This window comes from Cervus elaphus, chromosome 5 (genome assembly GCF_910594005.1).
Source record: "Cervus elaphus chromosome 5, mCerEla1.1, whole genome shotgun sequence".
NCBI lineage: Eukaryota > Metazoa > Chordata > Mammalia > Artiodactyla > Cervidae > Cervus > Cervus elaphus.
In genome coordinates, this window is record NC_057819.1 from 118,415,242 (window position 1) to 118,427,520 (window position 12,279).

At 34.5% G+C, this 12,279-nt stretch overlaps 1 protein-coding gene across 10 annotated transcripts in view; it reads right to left on the minus strand.

The window, feature by feature from the left end:
* CDC27 (cell division cycle 27) overlaps positions 1-12,279 on the minus strand; it is a 52,115-nt gene that overhangs the window by 24,409 nt on the left and 15,427 nt on the right. For all 10 annotated transcript variants that reach the window (XR_006341327.1, XR_006341328.1, XM_043904943.1 and 7 more), the window contains exons 3-5: positions 6,408-6,555; positions 4,689-4,814; positions 542-639 (exon numbers count right to left, since the gene is read on the minus strand). Coding sequence is in view for 8 of the 10 variants with exons in the window: in XM_043904943.1 (XP_043760878.1) it covers positions 542-639; positions 4,689-4,814; positions 6,408-6,555 (372 nt within the window). In the remaining 2 variants the exon portion in view is untranslated. The remainder of the gene's footprint in view (positions 1-541; positions 640-4,688; positions 4,815-6,407; positions 6,556-12,279) is intronic.

The window sequence follows — 12,279 nt, forward strand, 5'->3', positions numbered from 1 at the left end:
AGGAAATAAATTAAACCACAATGAAACTGACTTTAAATATAATAAATCACAGGAAAGTACAGGTTTCTGTGTTTTAAAGCAGAAAGCAACTAGACCTCATTTGCTCAAGGTAAGGAATGAGGGTGGAGAGGTGAAACCTTCTAGAAATCAACGTAAAATTTTAAGCACTTACATGTATATTGACACAACATTTTAAAATGATCCTTCATGCCTCCTAGAGCATATATACTGTGACAACTCCCCACCCCATATTATCCAGGTCTCTGGGTATTCTATTAATTTCTTTTCTTATCCAGAATGCTATTTTGGCTAACTTTATACTCACAACACAACTCATTCCTTGAGGACACAAGAAAGGCCACATTATTCCTGAAACATGATTCTACCTTACTTCTTGTTCTCAAGTTTAAAAGCCTTTAGCTTTGAAAAATATTTGTCTTGTGGATATATAATTTGTATCACTTTGCAAAAATTAAGCAAGGGGAAAAAAAAGCGAAGAAGAAATGGGAGAACCCTCCCCTAACCACCTCTACAAACTTACCTATTTCACATAATGATTCAAAGGGGGACCAGAGGAAAGGATTTAAACTAAGGCTCTTTTGGTAACACTCTGATCCTTTGGCAAGCCGATCTGTCTTGCTGTAAAGACAAACAAATTGATCAGACAAGCTATAAAACCTAAAACATCTATTACAAAGAAAATTTGTTATAGAAAATTAGGTAAATCTTATGTAAGTTCTGTGCATTCTCTTCTAAATTCTTCCTTAAATGATCAATTTCTCCTTCTTACCATCCTCCAATCTCTATTATTTAGGGTATTTCAAGTCAAACGTCAGGTGAAAGCAAATAGAACATGAATTGAAAGCCATGTTAACAAAACAAACAAGCTATCATTGCTTTCTTAGATACTATAATTGCTTTTCATTTCCTTTTGGACATTATAGTTAATGAGGAGATATGGGAAACACGCAAATATTTCAGTCTTATTCTTGATTTTAAGTATAAATCCTAGTGGTAATTTTGAAAGTGACTTAAATGCTTTAAATATAGCATATTTAAATGAGAAGATATTTTAACAAAGTAGAGGTGGCAGCTCTTAACAAAAAGGAAAATTCATGTTTCTTTCTTAACTGGTTATATAAAGGCTTACATTAAAAACATGGACAACATTCTTAGGACCCTTTATACTTGAAACAATCTAGAAATTATTAGAACAGCATTGTGGCCTCCCTAGCTTTTAAATGGGAGAGAAGATGAGGTTGAGGGTTAGTAAGACTTGTAGAGCTTTCCGGTTAAAAAATACTACTGATCTTGTTTAAGACTGAAATTCTTCATTATCTAAAGGAAAAAAATTAAGATACAGCAATTTTTCCAAAACCCTGAGGTTTTATAAAGGACCAGATGGCACTGAACTAAGATTTTCAAAACAACCCTCAAATGAAACTATCAGTTAAAACACATAATCTGTTTATGTGCTGTCAGTATACATCAGAGAAATGAAAAAAAGATCCCCTTGGGGAACTAGATATTAATGTGCCTTACTTTCAAATTTTGCAAGTGAGTAGAAACTAGAATAAATGATGTAATAAAGACAAGAAAGTACCACTAGTTGAAGCTTATTTAGCTTCCCAGATTTGTCTAATTTGACCCAATAAACACATGGACACAGAAACGGGAAGGAGACAAACTTTCAGAAAATATAAGTTTTATCAAAGTCTGTATCTAGGGATTGCTTAGATGAAATTTCTTAAAGGAAAAATAATTGTAACAAGAATGATATATTCATTTACCATGTATAGCAGGGTAACTTAAAAACAGGAAACAAAGACATAAGAGTATTTTTGGAAGGTAGAAATTAGGAGTGGAAAGTGGAAAATGAATGCTTGGGAACTTTTAATATATGTCCAGGAAAAGAAAAATACAGTGAAAACTCAATGTTTGAAGATTATATCAAAACTAACATGTTATACAGACCCTCACCATGTATGTAACTAAGTATGGCTTGTCTATTTATTTATCTTTCATGTGCTCTCTTACAATTGATTATAAGTTTTCTGAGAATAGAAAACTAGATTTCTCATGATCTGATTAATAGACCATAAAATAAATGTAAAACAAAATGTCTACTAAGAAGAGATTAGATACACACACACATACACGGATAGATACGGGTATGTATAAATAATATAAAAGTTAATTGGGACAACTCAACACCAGAAAAATAAACAACCTAATCAAGAAGTGGGAAAAAGACCTAAACAGACATTTCTCCAAAGAAGACATACAGATGGCCAACAAACACATGCAAGATGCTCAACATCAGTCATTATTAGAGAAAGGCAAATCAAAACTACAATGAGATATCACCTCACACTGGTCAGAAAGGTCATCATCAAAAAGTCTACCAACAATAAATGCTGGAGAGGGTGTGGAGAAAAGGGACCGCTCTTGCACTGTTGGTGGGAATGTAAATTGATACATTAAATATAATTTAAATTACATTCAAGGTAAACTGATACAGTCACTATGGAAGATGGTATGGAGATTCCTGAAAAAACTAGGAATAAAACCACCATATGACACAGCAATCCGACTCCTAGGCATATACCCTGAGGAAACCAAAATTGAAAGAGACACATTTATCCTATTGTTCACTGCAGCACTATTTACAATAGTTAGAACATGGAGGCAACCTAGATGTCCATCAACAGATAAATGGATAAAAAAGTTGTACATATACACAATGGAATACTACTCAGCCATAAAAAGGAACACACTTGAGTCAGTTCTCACGAGGTGGATGAACCTAGAGCCTATTGTACAGGGTAAAGTAAGTCAGAAAGAGAAAGATAAATATCGTATATTAATGCATATACACACAATCTAGAAAAATGGTACTGAAGAGTTTATTTGCAGGGCAGCAATGGAGAAAGAGACACAGAGAACAGACTTACAGACATGGGGAGAGGGGAGGAGCAGGTGAGATGTATGGAGAGAATAACATGGAAACTTACATTACCATATTTAAAATAGATAGCCAATGGGAATTTGCTGTGTGGCTCAGGAAACTCAAACAGGGGCTCTGTATCAAGCTAGAGGGATGGGATGGGGAGGGAGATTCAAAAGGGAGGGGATATATGTACACCTATGGCTGATTCATGTTGAGGTTTGACAGAAAACAACAAAATTCTGTGAAGCAATTATCCTTCAACTAAAAAAAATTAACTGGGGAAGGAGCCAGATGTGGAGTTATAATAGTCACATCTGGGAGACAGATCTATAATTACTCAATAGAGAGATAAAAGGAGGAAAAGATTTAATAAAATTAAGCTGCCTGGAGTGCCCCAACTTTAGATGAATTTTTTTAAAAACTAAAACTCAGAAAGGAGTTTTCCAAAGGATTGGGGTTAAAAATAACTATTTAAATGGCACTGGGAAGAAACAGGTTAATCTAAGAACCAGACTTAGAATCAGTCATGCCCTAAAGATGCAAGTCTCATGTGCTACTGTAGACAAAAAGACCAATGAAGTGACTATATCAAAATACTGGAGATAAAAGATAACTTAACAAGCTGTAGCTTCAAAACTATAACAAGGAGGTTTCTAGATTACTGCGTGCAACTTTGGTCACAACAGGCATATGATAGTTGAAATGAAAAGCCAGTTTCTGGAGCAGGGTTGTGCCCTATTGGATACCTGACTTTTAATCTTTATGATAAATAAAAATATTTCTCTGAGAAAGAGGAAAAACCTTCCTTCATGGTTAGAACTTGATACAAATGTACCTTCAAAAACTTTTAAACAAGTGATCTTGTTTTAAAATAACTAGTAATACATATACAGCATTTCTGTGATTTAACACCTTTCCTTTATTTTATTAAACTTTATTTTGATATAATTTTAGACTCACATAGAAGTTGAAAAAATAGTATAGAATTCCCTATACCCAGCTTCCCTTAATAATAGCTTTCAACATAACCACAGTACAATTATCAACTGATAATAGTATAGGAAACTGATAGTAGTATAATACAGTAAGGGCTTCCCTGGTAGCTCAGCTGGTAAAGAATCCATCTGCAATGCAGGAGACTCTGGTTCAATTCCTGGGGTTGGAAAGATCCCCTGGAGAAAGGATAGCCAGCCCACTCCATATCATGCCTGTAGAATCCCCATGGACAGAGGAGCCTGGCTGGCTGCAGTCCATGGGGTTGCAAAGAGTCGGACAAGATTGACCGACTAAGCACAATAATATGGTAAACTAAACCACAGATTTAATTTGGATTTCAGCAGTTTTTACATGCATTTATTTGTGTATAGTTTTTATGAAGTTTTATCACATGTATATATTTGGGTAATGACCACTACAATCAGGATATAGGACTGTTCCAAAGTCCCAAACTCCTTTAGCTACACCTCTCTATAGCCCCAGTACTCTTGCCCCAACTCTCATGTCTGAGAACCACTGATCTGTCTCTATCACTGTAATTGTGTCATAACAATAATGTTCTATTAATGCTATCACAGAATATGTAAATTGTTGAAATTGGCCTTTTTGCACTCGCCATAATGCTCTTGAAATCCATCCAAATTATCATGTTTATCAATAGTTTGTTCCTCTTTATTGCTGAGTAGTAGTTCATTCTAGTACTGGAAACAATTTTCTGGTAATTTGAATCATTTTTACTTACCAATATACATGTCCCAACAATGAAAGAGTAAAGCAAGCTGAATCACCAAACTCAGTAACAATATCATCATGGCTTTTCTGCTTGTTAAACACTCCACCAGATAAGATCTGTTCCCCTTCTGCAAGCCTTTAAAACACACATTCACAGATTTTTTAAAAAGTCAATATAAAAAGCACAGTGTGTAAAGACATTCTTCATTACCAATGAACCTCTTACTATGGAGATAAAGTAAAAAGTTCATGGTACCTTTAGAATAGCAATAAACATGTATTAAGAATCATTTGGGAGATTGGGAATTTACCATCTTAAAATTTCAGTCTTACCCTTTAAAAACAGAAATAGTTACCTTTAGTCTATATGTACAAATCTAGTCTGAGCAAGATATGCATTACTCACATCAAAAGAAAAGGAAGACTGTTATGCTGGGGGAAAAATATAAACATCTCTTCATTAACAGATTTGGTGGTCCTTCTTAGTTCTATAATTCCTTGAAGTAGGAATTTGCAAGCAGGTTAAACAAGATTAACATTTTAATTAAAAATTGCATACTTAATGGCCTCAGTTATTTTTAGGTTTATAACTGAAATGTGAATAGCACTTCATCTCTTTTTATCAATTATGTGTTCTTGATATAAAAATTACAAATTTCCCTTTCCCCCAAAGGGAAAAAAATTTGCCTGATTTCACTATATATTTTTAGCATAACAGAGTTTGTAATGGTTCATGTTTCAAAGTTTTTTCCAAATCATCATGTGGAAAACTCACAAGTAAGCTTATATATCCTAAACATAAAATGTGCTATCTAAAGATTTTTTTTTTTACTATCAGTGGGATTTTTTTAAAACTATAAATATTTATAAATGGGATAAGAACATTTAATGTAAGAACTGGCTTAAGAAACTGGCAAATTAAATAAGCATATTTTAAAGAATTCAACATTAGAATCTTCAGAGTAGAAGTAATTCAATAGCAAATGTCTCAGAAATTTTATATATATATTTTAGCTTTAATTTAAAAGTCATCAATTAGACACTGGACAAATAAAATACTTATCAGACTATGGGGACTTTATGAGGTTTGTTTATATCTTTTCACTGTATACCTATCAACTAAAGGGGTTTATTTGTATCCTTTGACTGTATACCTATAAACTAAACAGACAGGCTTTACAGTTATCTGTTTAGTCACCTTTACCACTATTCCATTTTTCACAGCACAGAAAAGTCTGACAGAACATAACTACCTAAATCTCTAGCTGCCTCCAGATTCAGAATATGGATAACTGACTTGGTTGTACTGTCATATTTCAAAGAAGTGTTCTCCTAAATCTGTCCCCTTGCTTAAAAGGAGTAATGGTTCCCCAGAAGAATGATTTTGAAGGGCAAATAACTAATTACATGACTATCTAGACACAGGGCAGCATTAATCTCAGGTGAACTGGGAAGTTAGGTTTTCAGGCTTATTACAATAGTTTTACAAAATCATAGGAATTAGTTACAACTTAGGTTTCTCCAGATTTAAATTCTATTTATACCATAACAATAAAATCTCTCCATATCAAAATAATAGGCAGCAGCATTTCAAAAATTACTGAAATAGACAAAACTCTACTACCAAGAGGGGAGAAAGGGAATCAGAGTCTAATCCATCAAAAGAATTTTCTCCAGAATTCTACAGTTAAGTAGAACCAAATTAGGTAGAAACGATTTAGAAACTTACTTGCTGAGATCAACACAACATTTTGCAAGCAGGTATTTACACTGCGGTGTAGTACAACTGTGTCCTTTCAAAAGCCTATATGCTTTATATGCTTTTCCTGAGCGGTAATAACAGGTTGCCAGTAAAAACAAGGCTTCTTCTGAGTGTACTAAGAACAAACATGAAAAAAAAATGGGCTGTTAATTCAGTATGTTGAATGGTAATTATTGTTTATCTAGTGATACATAAACAAGTTTAGCAATAACAAAAAAAATTAGGCATGTTATTCAATACAAAAAACAATTTATTAATTCAAATTTCAATTAAGGAGAAATACTTTCCCGATACAAAAGGTAGTTCCCCAAGTCCTGACTACCTTCTTTCCAGAAGAAAAAAAGGAAATAATACAATGAAGATAACTGTAGTATTCTCTGTAAATCCTTAAGAAGATCAAACACAGGTACAAAATTGCACTTAAACAGACTATCAGAAAAGCATCTTGTTTTTATGTAGTATTTTTCTGAGAGATCCTTTGAGAGAACAGAAGTCAAATTTCATGAGAGAGAAACTCAGGGTTATAAACCTAATTATCAATCTGAAAATTTCTACATTAAAAAAACACCAGACTGGAAAACAAACAAAACTCACTTATTTCTAATACCAAATACACAGTGGATTATATTCAAGATAATTTAAGGTTAAGGAAAAAAAATTCTAAATTGTGAATACCCACACTATATAAACATTCAATTGACAGATTTGACATTTGTCCAGTAACAATAATTAAACTGCTCTTTAATGGCAAGAGCTGGATTATTTACCAACCTCTTTCCTTTTAACACTAGGAAATGCCTGGTTAATGAAATGTAGCATTCTTCTCCTTAATTTACTCTCTCCCAAACTGACCATCACCCCACTGCTAACCTCACAACCTCCCAACCAATTCAGATGAGTGTCTTTTTTTTTTCCTTTTCGGCCACTATGCACAACGTGTGGGATCTTAGTTCCCCTCCCAGGATCGAACCCTCACCAACTGTAGTAGAAGCACAGTCTTAACCACCAGGGAAGTCCCCAGATGAGAGTCTATAGAGGCAAGGATAGAAAGCGGGAAAATCTTAAGTTCTGCACGTCTAAAAATGGGTTATGTAATAATATCAGGAGACTGAGGGGCCATTTAAGCCTGTGATTCCCCAAGTGTGGTCCCTATACCAGCATCAACATGACTTTGGAGCTTGTGAGAAATGAAGTTCTCAGGCCCCATCTCAGCTCAGACCCACTAAAATCAGTAATTCTGGGAGTGGGGACCAGCAATCTGTGTGGTAACAGACCCTTCAAGTGATCTGATGCATGCTAAACTTTGCGAATCCCTAAATTTAAAGTACAGATAAACTTACCACATCTTTCTGAAAAACTAATTCAAAGATGTGGGATAAAAAAGTAGCTTGAAATTTTCCTTCTATGAAGGTTAATTTTTTTTCTTTCCTGTTGTATGCCATATATGCACAAGCAAAAACCAACAGAACTCTACTTCTCTGGTTCATCTTATGATTTTTCACGAAACCCTAGTATAAAAAACAATGTACAATAAGATGTCATGTAGTAAATGATAATAATTTGAGTGTACATGTGTTAATAGGATCTACAGTAGTATCTCTCAGAAATAAAAAAATGAATGGGGACCTCTATTGCAATGGGAACAAATTGTTAATTTCATTGAACTACAAGTGCTAATTCATATAAGTTAGAAAGTGTGATTTCTTCTAGATTTTGCAAAGGCCTGGTTTCCTGTCATCTAATAAATGAAGCTTTTAAAAACTAATTATTATACCAAAAAACAATGGCTCTCCAAAGCTAGTTTGACTTTGAGCCATAAAAATTTATGATGAAGTATGATGACTTAAAAACTATGTTTAAGCGAGATTATGGATTGGAGGTTTAATCAAACCTTAAGCTTAATGCAACTATAAGATAGTGAAGTAGACTGAGAACAAGTGGAAGGATCGTGAAACTGTATGGACTGAAAGGGCTGGCTTTTTGAAGCTTCCCAGAAATAAGCTGACAGTCCAAACATAGCTAGTGAACCAGTAGTGAGTGGCTATAATAAATCTAAAAAGGACAGAGTATTGACAAATAGATTTCATCTGGAACAGTAACTTCAAATGCTTGACAGTGGCTGCCTCAAGTGCAAAACTCAGAAAAACTCCTAAGGCTGATCATGGCTTTGCTAGTATAAGTGTGCAGAGATCAAAATAACAGGATCTGGAAATAGCTATAAATGTCTGCATGACATTTATTTGCTATCCTTTAATAAGAGCCTTAATCAAAATATGTGATTGGGAATTATATGGTCCATAATACACAGTCAACCCTCTGCAGTTGAGCTCTGCAGATGCATAACCCATGGGTGGTCCTGAGATGACTGTATTCTATAATCAGGAATAAAGTAAACACTGATTCCACAGTCACTCTTAATACTGATAAATCAATCACATATGAGTTAAATCAAGGAACATCCATATGACTAAACACAGTTGTCCAAAAAAAACCCTGAATTTTTTCAGAATGCATTGTTAGGTGAAAAAAATGAGTTACAGAACAATACTGAAACTCCTCTTCCTACAAACAGGTTGGGCTTCAAATATAGGGTAGGTCATTTAATATAAGCTCAAAATAATTAAGAGGAGCTTAAGCTTGCATCCTTCAGACACACTGCCATCAAATGGGAAGATGAATTAGCTTCTCAGTGCTTTTAAACCAGATAGACACCTCTTCTTCATTCTGATTTATATGTAGCTTTTTCCAAAATGGACTGGTTACAGTGTAAGACTTGAACTAAATGTCTGTTGAGGTGAATACTCTTTATCTAGCCTTGAAAGTGAAAGTGAAGTTAGTCGTGTCTGACTCTTTGTGACCCTATGGACTGTAGCCTACCAGGCTCCTCTGTCCATAGGATTTTTCAGGCAAGAGTACTGGAGTGGGTTGCCATTTCCTTCTCCAGGAGATCTTTCTGACCCAGGGATTGAACCCAGGTCTCCCTCATTGTAGGCAGACGCTTTAACATCTGAGCCACGAGGGAAGTCTATCTAGCCTTGATAAACTCTAAATACCACAAAGAACTCCTCAGAAGTTAGAGTACCATGCTGGCTGCCCTGTCACAAACACTTAAGTATAGTATTCAAAGAGCATAACACCTATGGGATCATTTATGATTTGTGATACACATTTCATCTTGATTATCTTTTAAGTTCTCACATCACCTACAGGCAGTACAGCACATGGATTAGAGTAATGCCAAACTGCTTCTTTAGTTTGGATTTCCATACTACCACTTATTGGCTGTGTGACTCAGGGCAAGTTAATTTCTCCGATCCTCAGTTTTTTCCTCTGTAAAATAAGGACACAGTGAGTGATACCTACCTCTAAGTACTTAGTGCTGTTAGAATTAAATGAGTTAATATATAAGAACTTTGGATAGTGCCTGATATATAGTAAGAGTTGTATGTGCTATTATTAAATTATTATTACTGACCTTCTCCTAAATTTACAATACCTGACTAGTCATCTGATATTTACATGGGGCATACATAATGTTCAGCCACAAACTCAAGTGATTCCATCTTATCACTTTTTTGCTGACTGATTTCAAATGCCTGGGTGCTATACTTCACATATGACGCAAGATTCATTCCACCCTTTTCAGAGTCATTTCTGTTGCTGAACACTTCATCTATATATACTTTAGTATTTTAATACTATTCTGAATTTTTATTTTCCTCATGCGTGTTCAAACCCTAAATTTTAGAACTGGTTTATACTTGTAGATAATGGGGGTTAATAATATTTTTAAATACTTTGAAAACATGATTGGTGTAAATACACCACAGGTAAGAACGCTAGAGAAAATTTTAAAAAGAAATGGCAATACATATGGAGAAAGCAGACAGCCAGATCATACAGGACTTTGCAAGTTGTGTAAAGATTTAGGGATAAATTTTTATAGCTATTATACATCTCTAAAGGGTTTTACAAAGTAAAGAGAACGGGATTGATTTGGGAGGGGGCGAAATCAAAGCAGCAGGAAAGAGTAAACATGGGAAAATTAATAAGAAGGCTTTTCTACTAAGACACAGTGGTATTTTAGAATAGGGTGGGAACATTATGAATCCAGTTTTGAATGAATTGAGTTTGATATATGTGATATTTACATGAAACATCTGATTGATGCAATGAAATAGTTGAGCCTTGGATTTAAAAAGATCATTGGGAAGACCAGAGTCTTAGTTCACAAACACATAATGAAAATGAAAACTATAATGATTAAAAAAAATAGCATTAGGAGTTCCCTGGTGCCTAGTGGTTAGGATTCTGGGCTTTCACTGTTGTGGTCTAGGGTTCAATCCCCGGTTAGGGAACTGAGATCCTGCAAGTGGCAATGCATGGCCAATAAATAAATAAAAATAAAAGAATATTTTAAAAAAATAGCATTATCTTTTTCATCATTAACAATTTAACTATGACAGTAAAAGAATAGGCCAATGGGCCAGATATCCTTTTTGTCCCCCCATATGACAAAGTGACTTGAATTTCTAGCAACAAGATATATTTATAAAACTTTCCACTAGTAATGGCCTAAAAATGATATAATATGCCATATTTTTAGTAGTATTTGGACAACTTCCTTCAATGATGACCTTAACATAACTGGAAATAATTTTTTTTTAATGCTGCCATTTGCAGTCACATATTTCTGTGAGTTTGGGCTCTCACTATAATAGCTAAGAAAGAGAAGAGAATCAGATGCTGAATCTTTTACTCTGATTAAGTTCTCTTCAATTAAGCCAAATTTACAAAAAACACTGTACTCAATGAATTTCTACACCTGACCCATTAATCATTAAGACAGGTAAAAACCTGGTGAACAATGGTCTTAGTTTCTTCATTTCTAAAATGGTAATAGCAATGTCTCTTTTATAGAGCTGTTGAAGACTAAATAAAGAATACGTTTTAAGTACTCAGAGGACCTAGTACACAGTAAGAAATCCATAAATAGTAGAAGGTATTGTGATTATTATTGAGCTGGAATAGTATCTACTCCCATTGCACCTCACAGAAATACAGTCAAGAGGAGTTAGGCTTCATACTGAGAGAAACTAACAATGAGCAACCTTCCAACAGTTAAGCACTGTATCAGAAACAGAAAGCGGATTAAACAGTTTTATGCGGATTAACGTGGAATCCTGCCTCAACTCTACGGAAAATCTGATCATCTGAATTTGAAACCACTAATTTGCAAACTTTTGGAAACTAACTATAAAAACTAGAAACTGCCTAAACTAATGTTACCAAATTAAAAAAGAAAAAGTATAAGTCAAGAAAACATGAGGGCTGCTTAGGTATCAATGAAAATATATGTAAGTAGATTATCCACAATAAACCTTGCTTTTATTTGCAGAGTTGGGCAATCTGTTGTATTACTTTCTTTGTAAGGCTCTCACTTTTCTTAATCTTTTCATTTGGACCTAAGACTTCTGTCCCATAGATCTTCCCAACTTTCCTCAAGAATTCCAGCCTTCCCTGAGGACCTGACAGCACTCTCAAAGGGATTCTAATTCCCTCCTGTCCCAAGGTAAGCTTGGTTTCCTCCTCGCTTCTCCCAACTATTTTATTTCCAAGTACCATCCTTTGCTCTTTTGTGAAATCCCCTGCTGGTGAGATTCATATCTTCTCCTTTTAACTCTTGGTTACTAAATTCAAGACATTCTGCTTCATTAATAAAAAAATTCTGCACCTTATTCACAGTCTTCCTCTTCTATGTTATTTCCATACATCTACCAATTCAATTTCATCTGGATTTCTAGTACCTCTCCTAAATCCTCTTATTTAGCAATCCCTG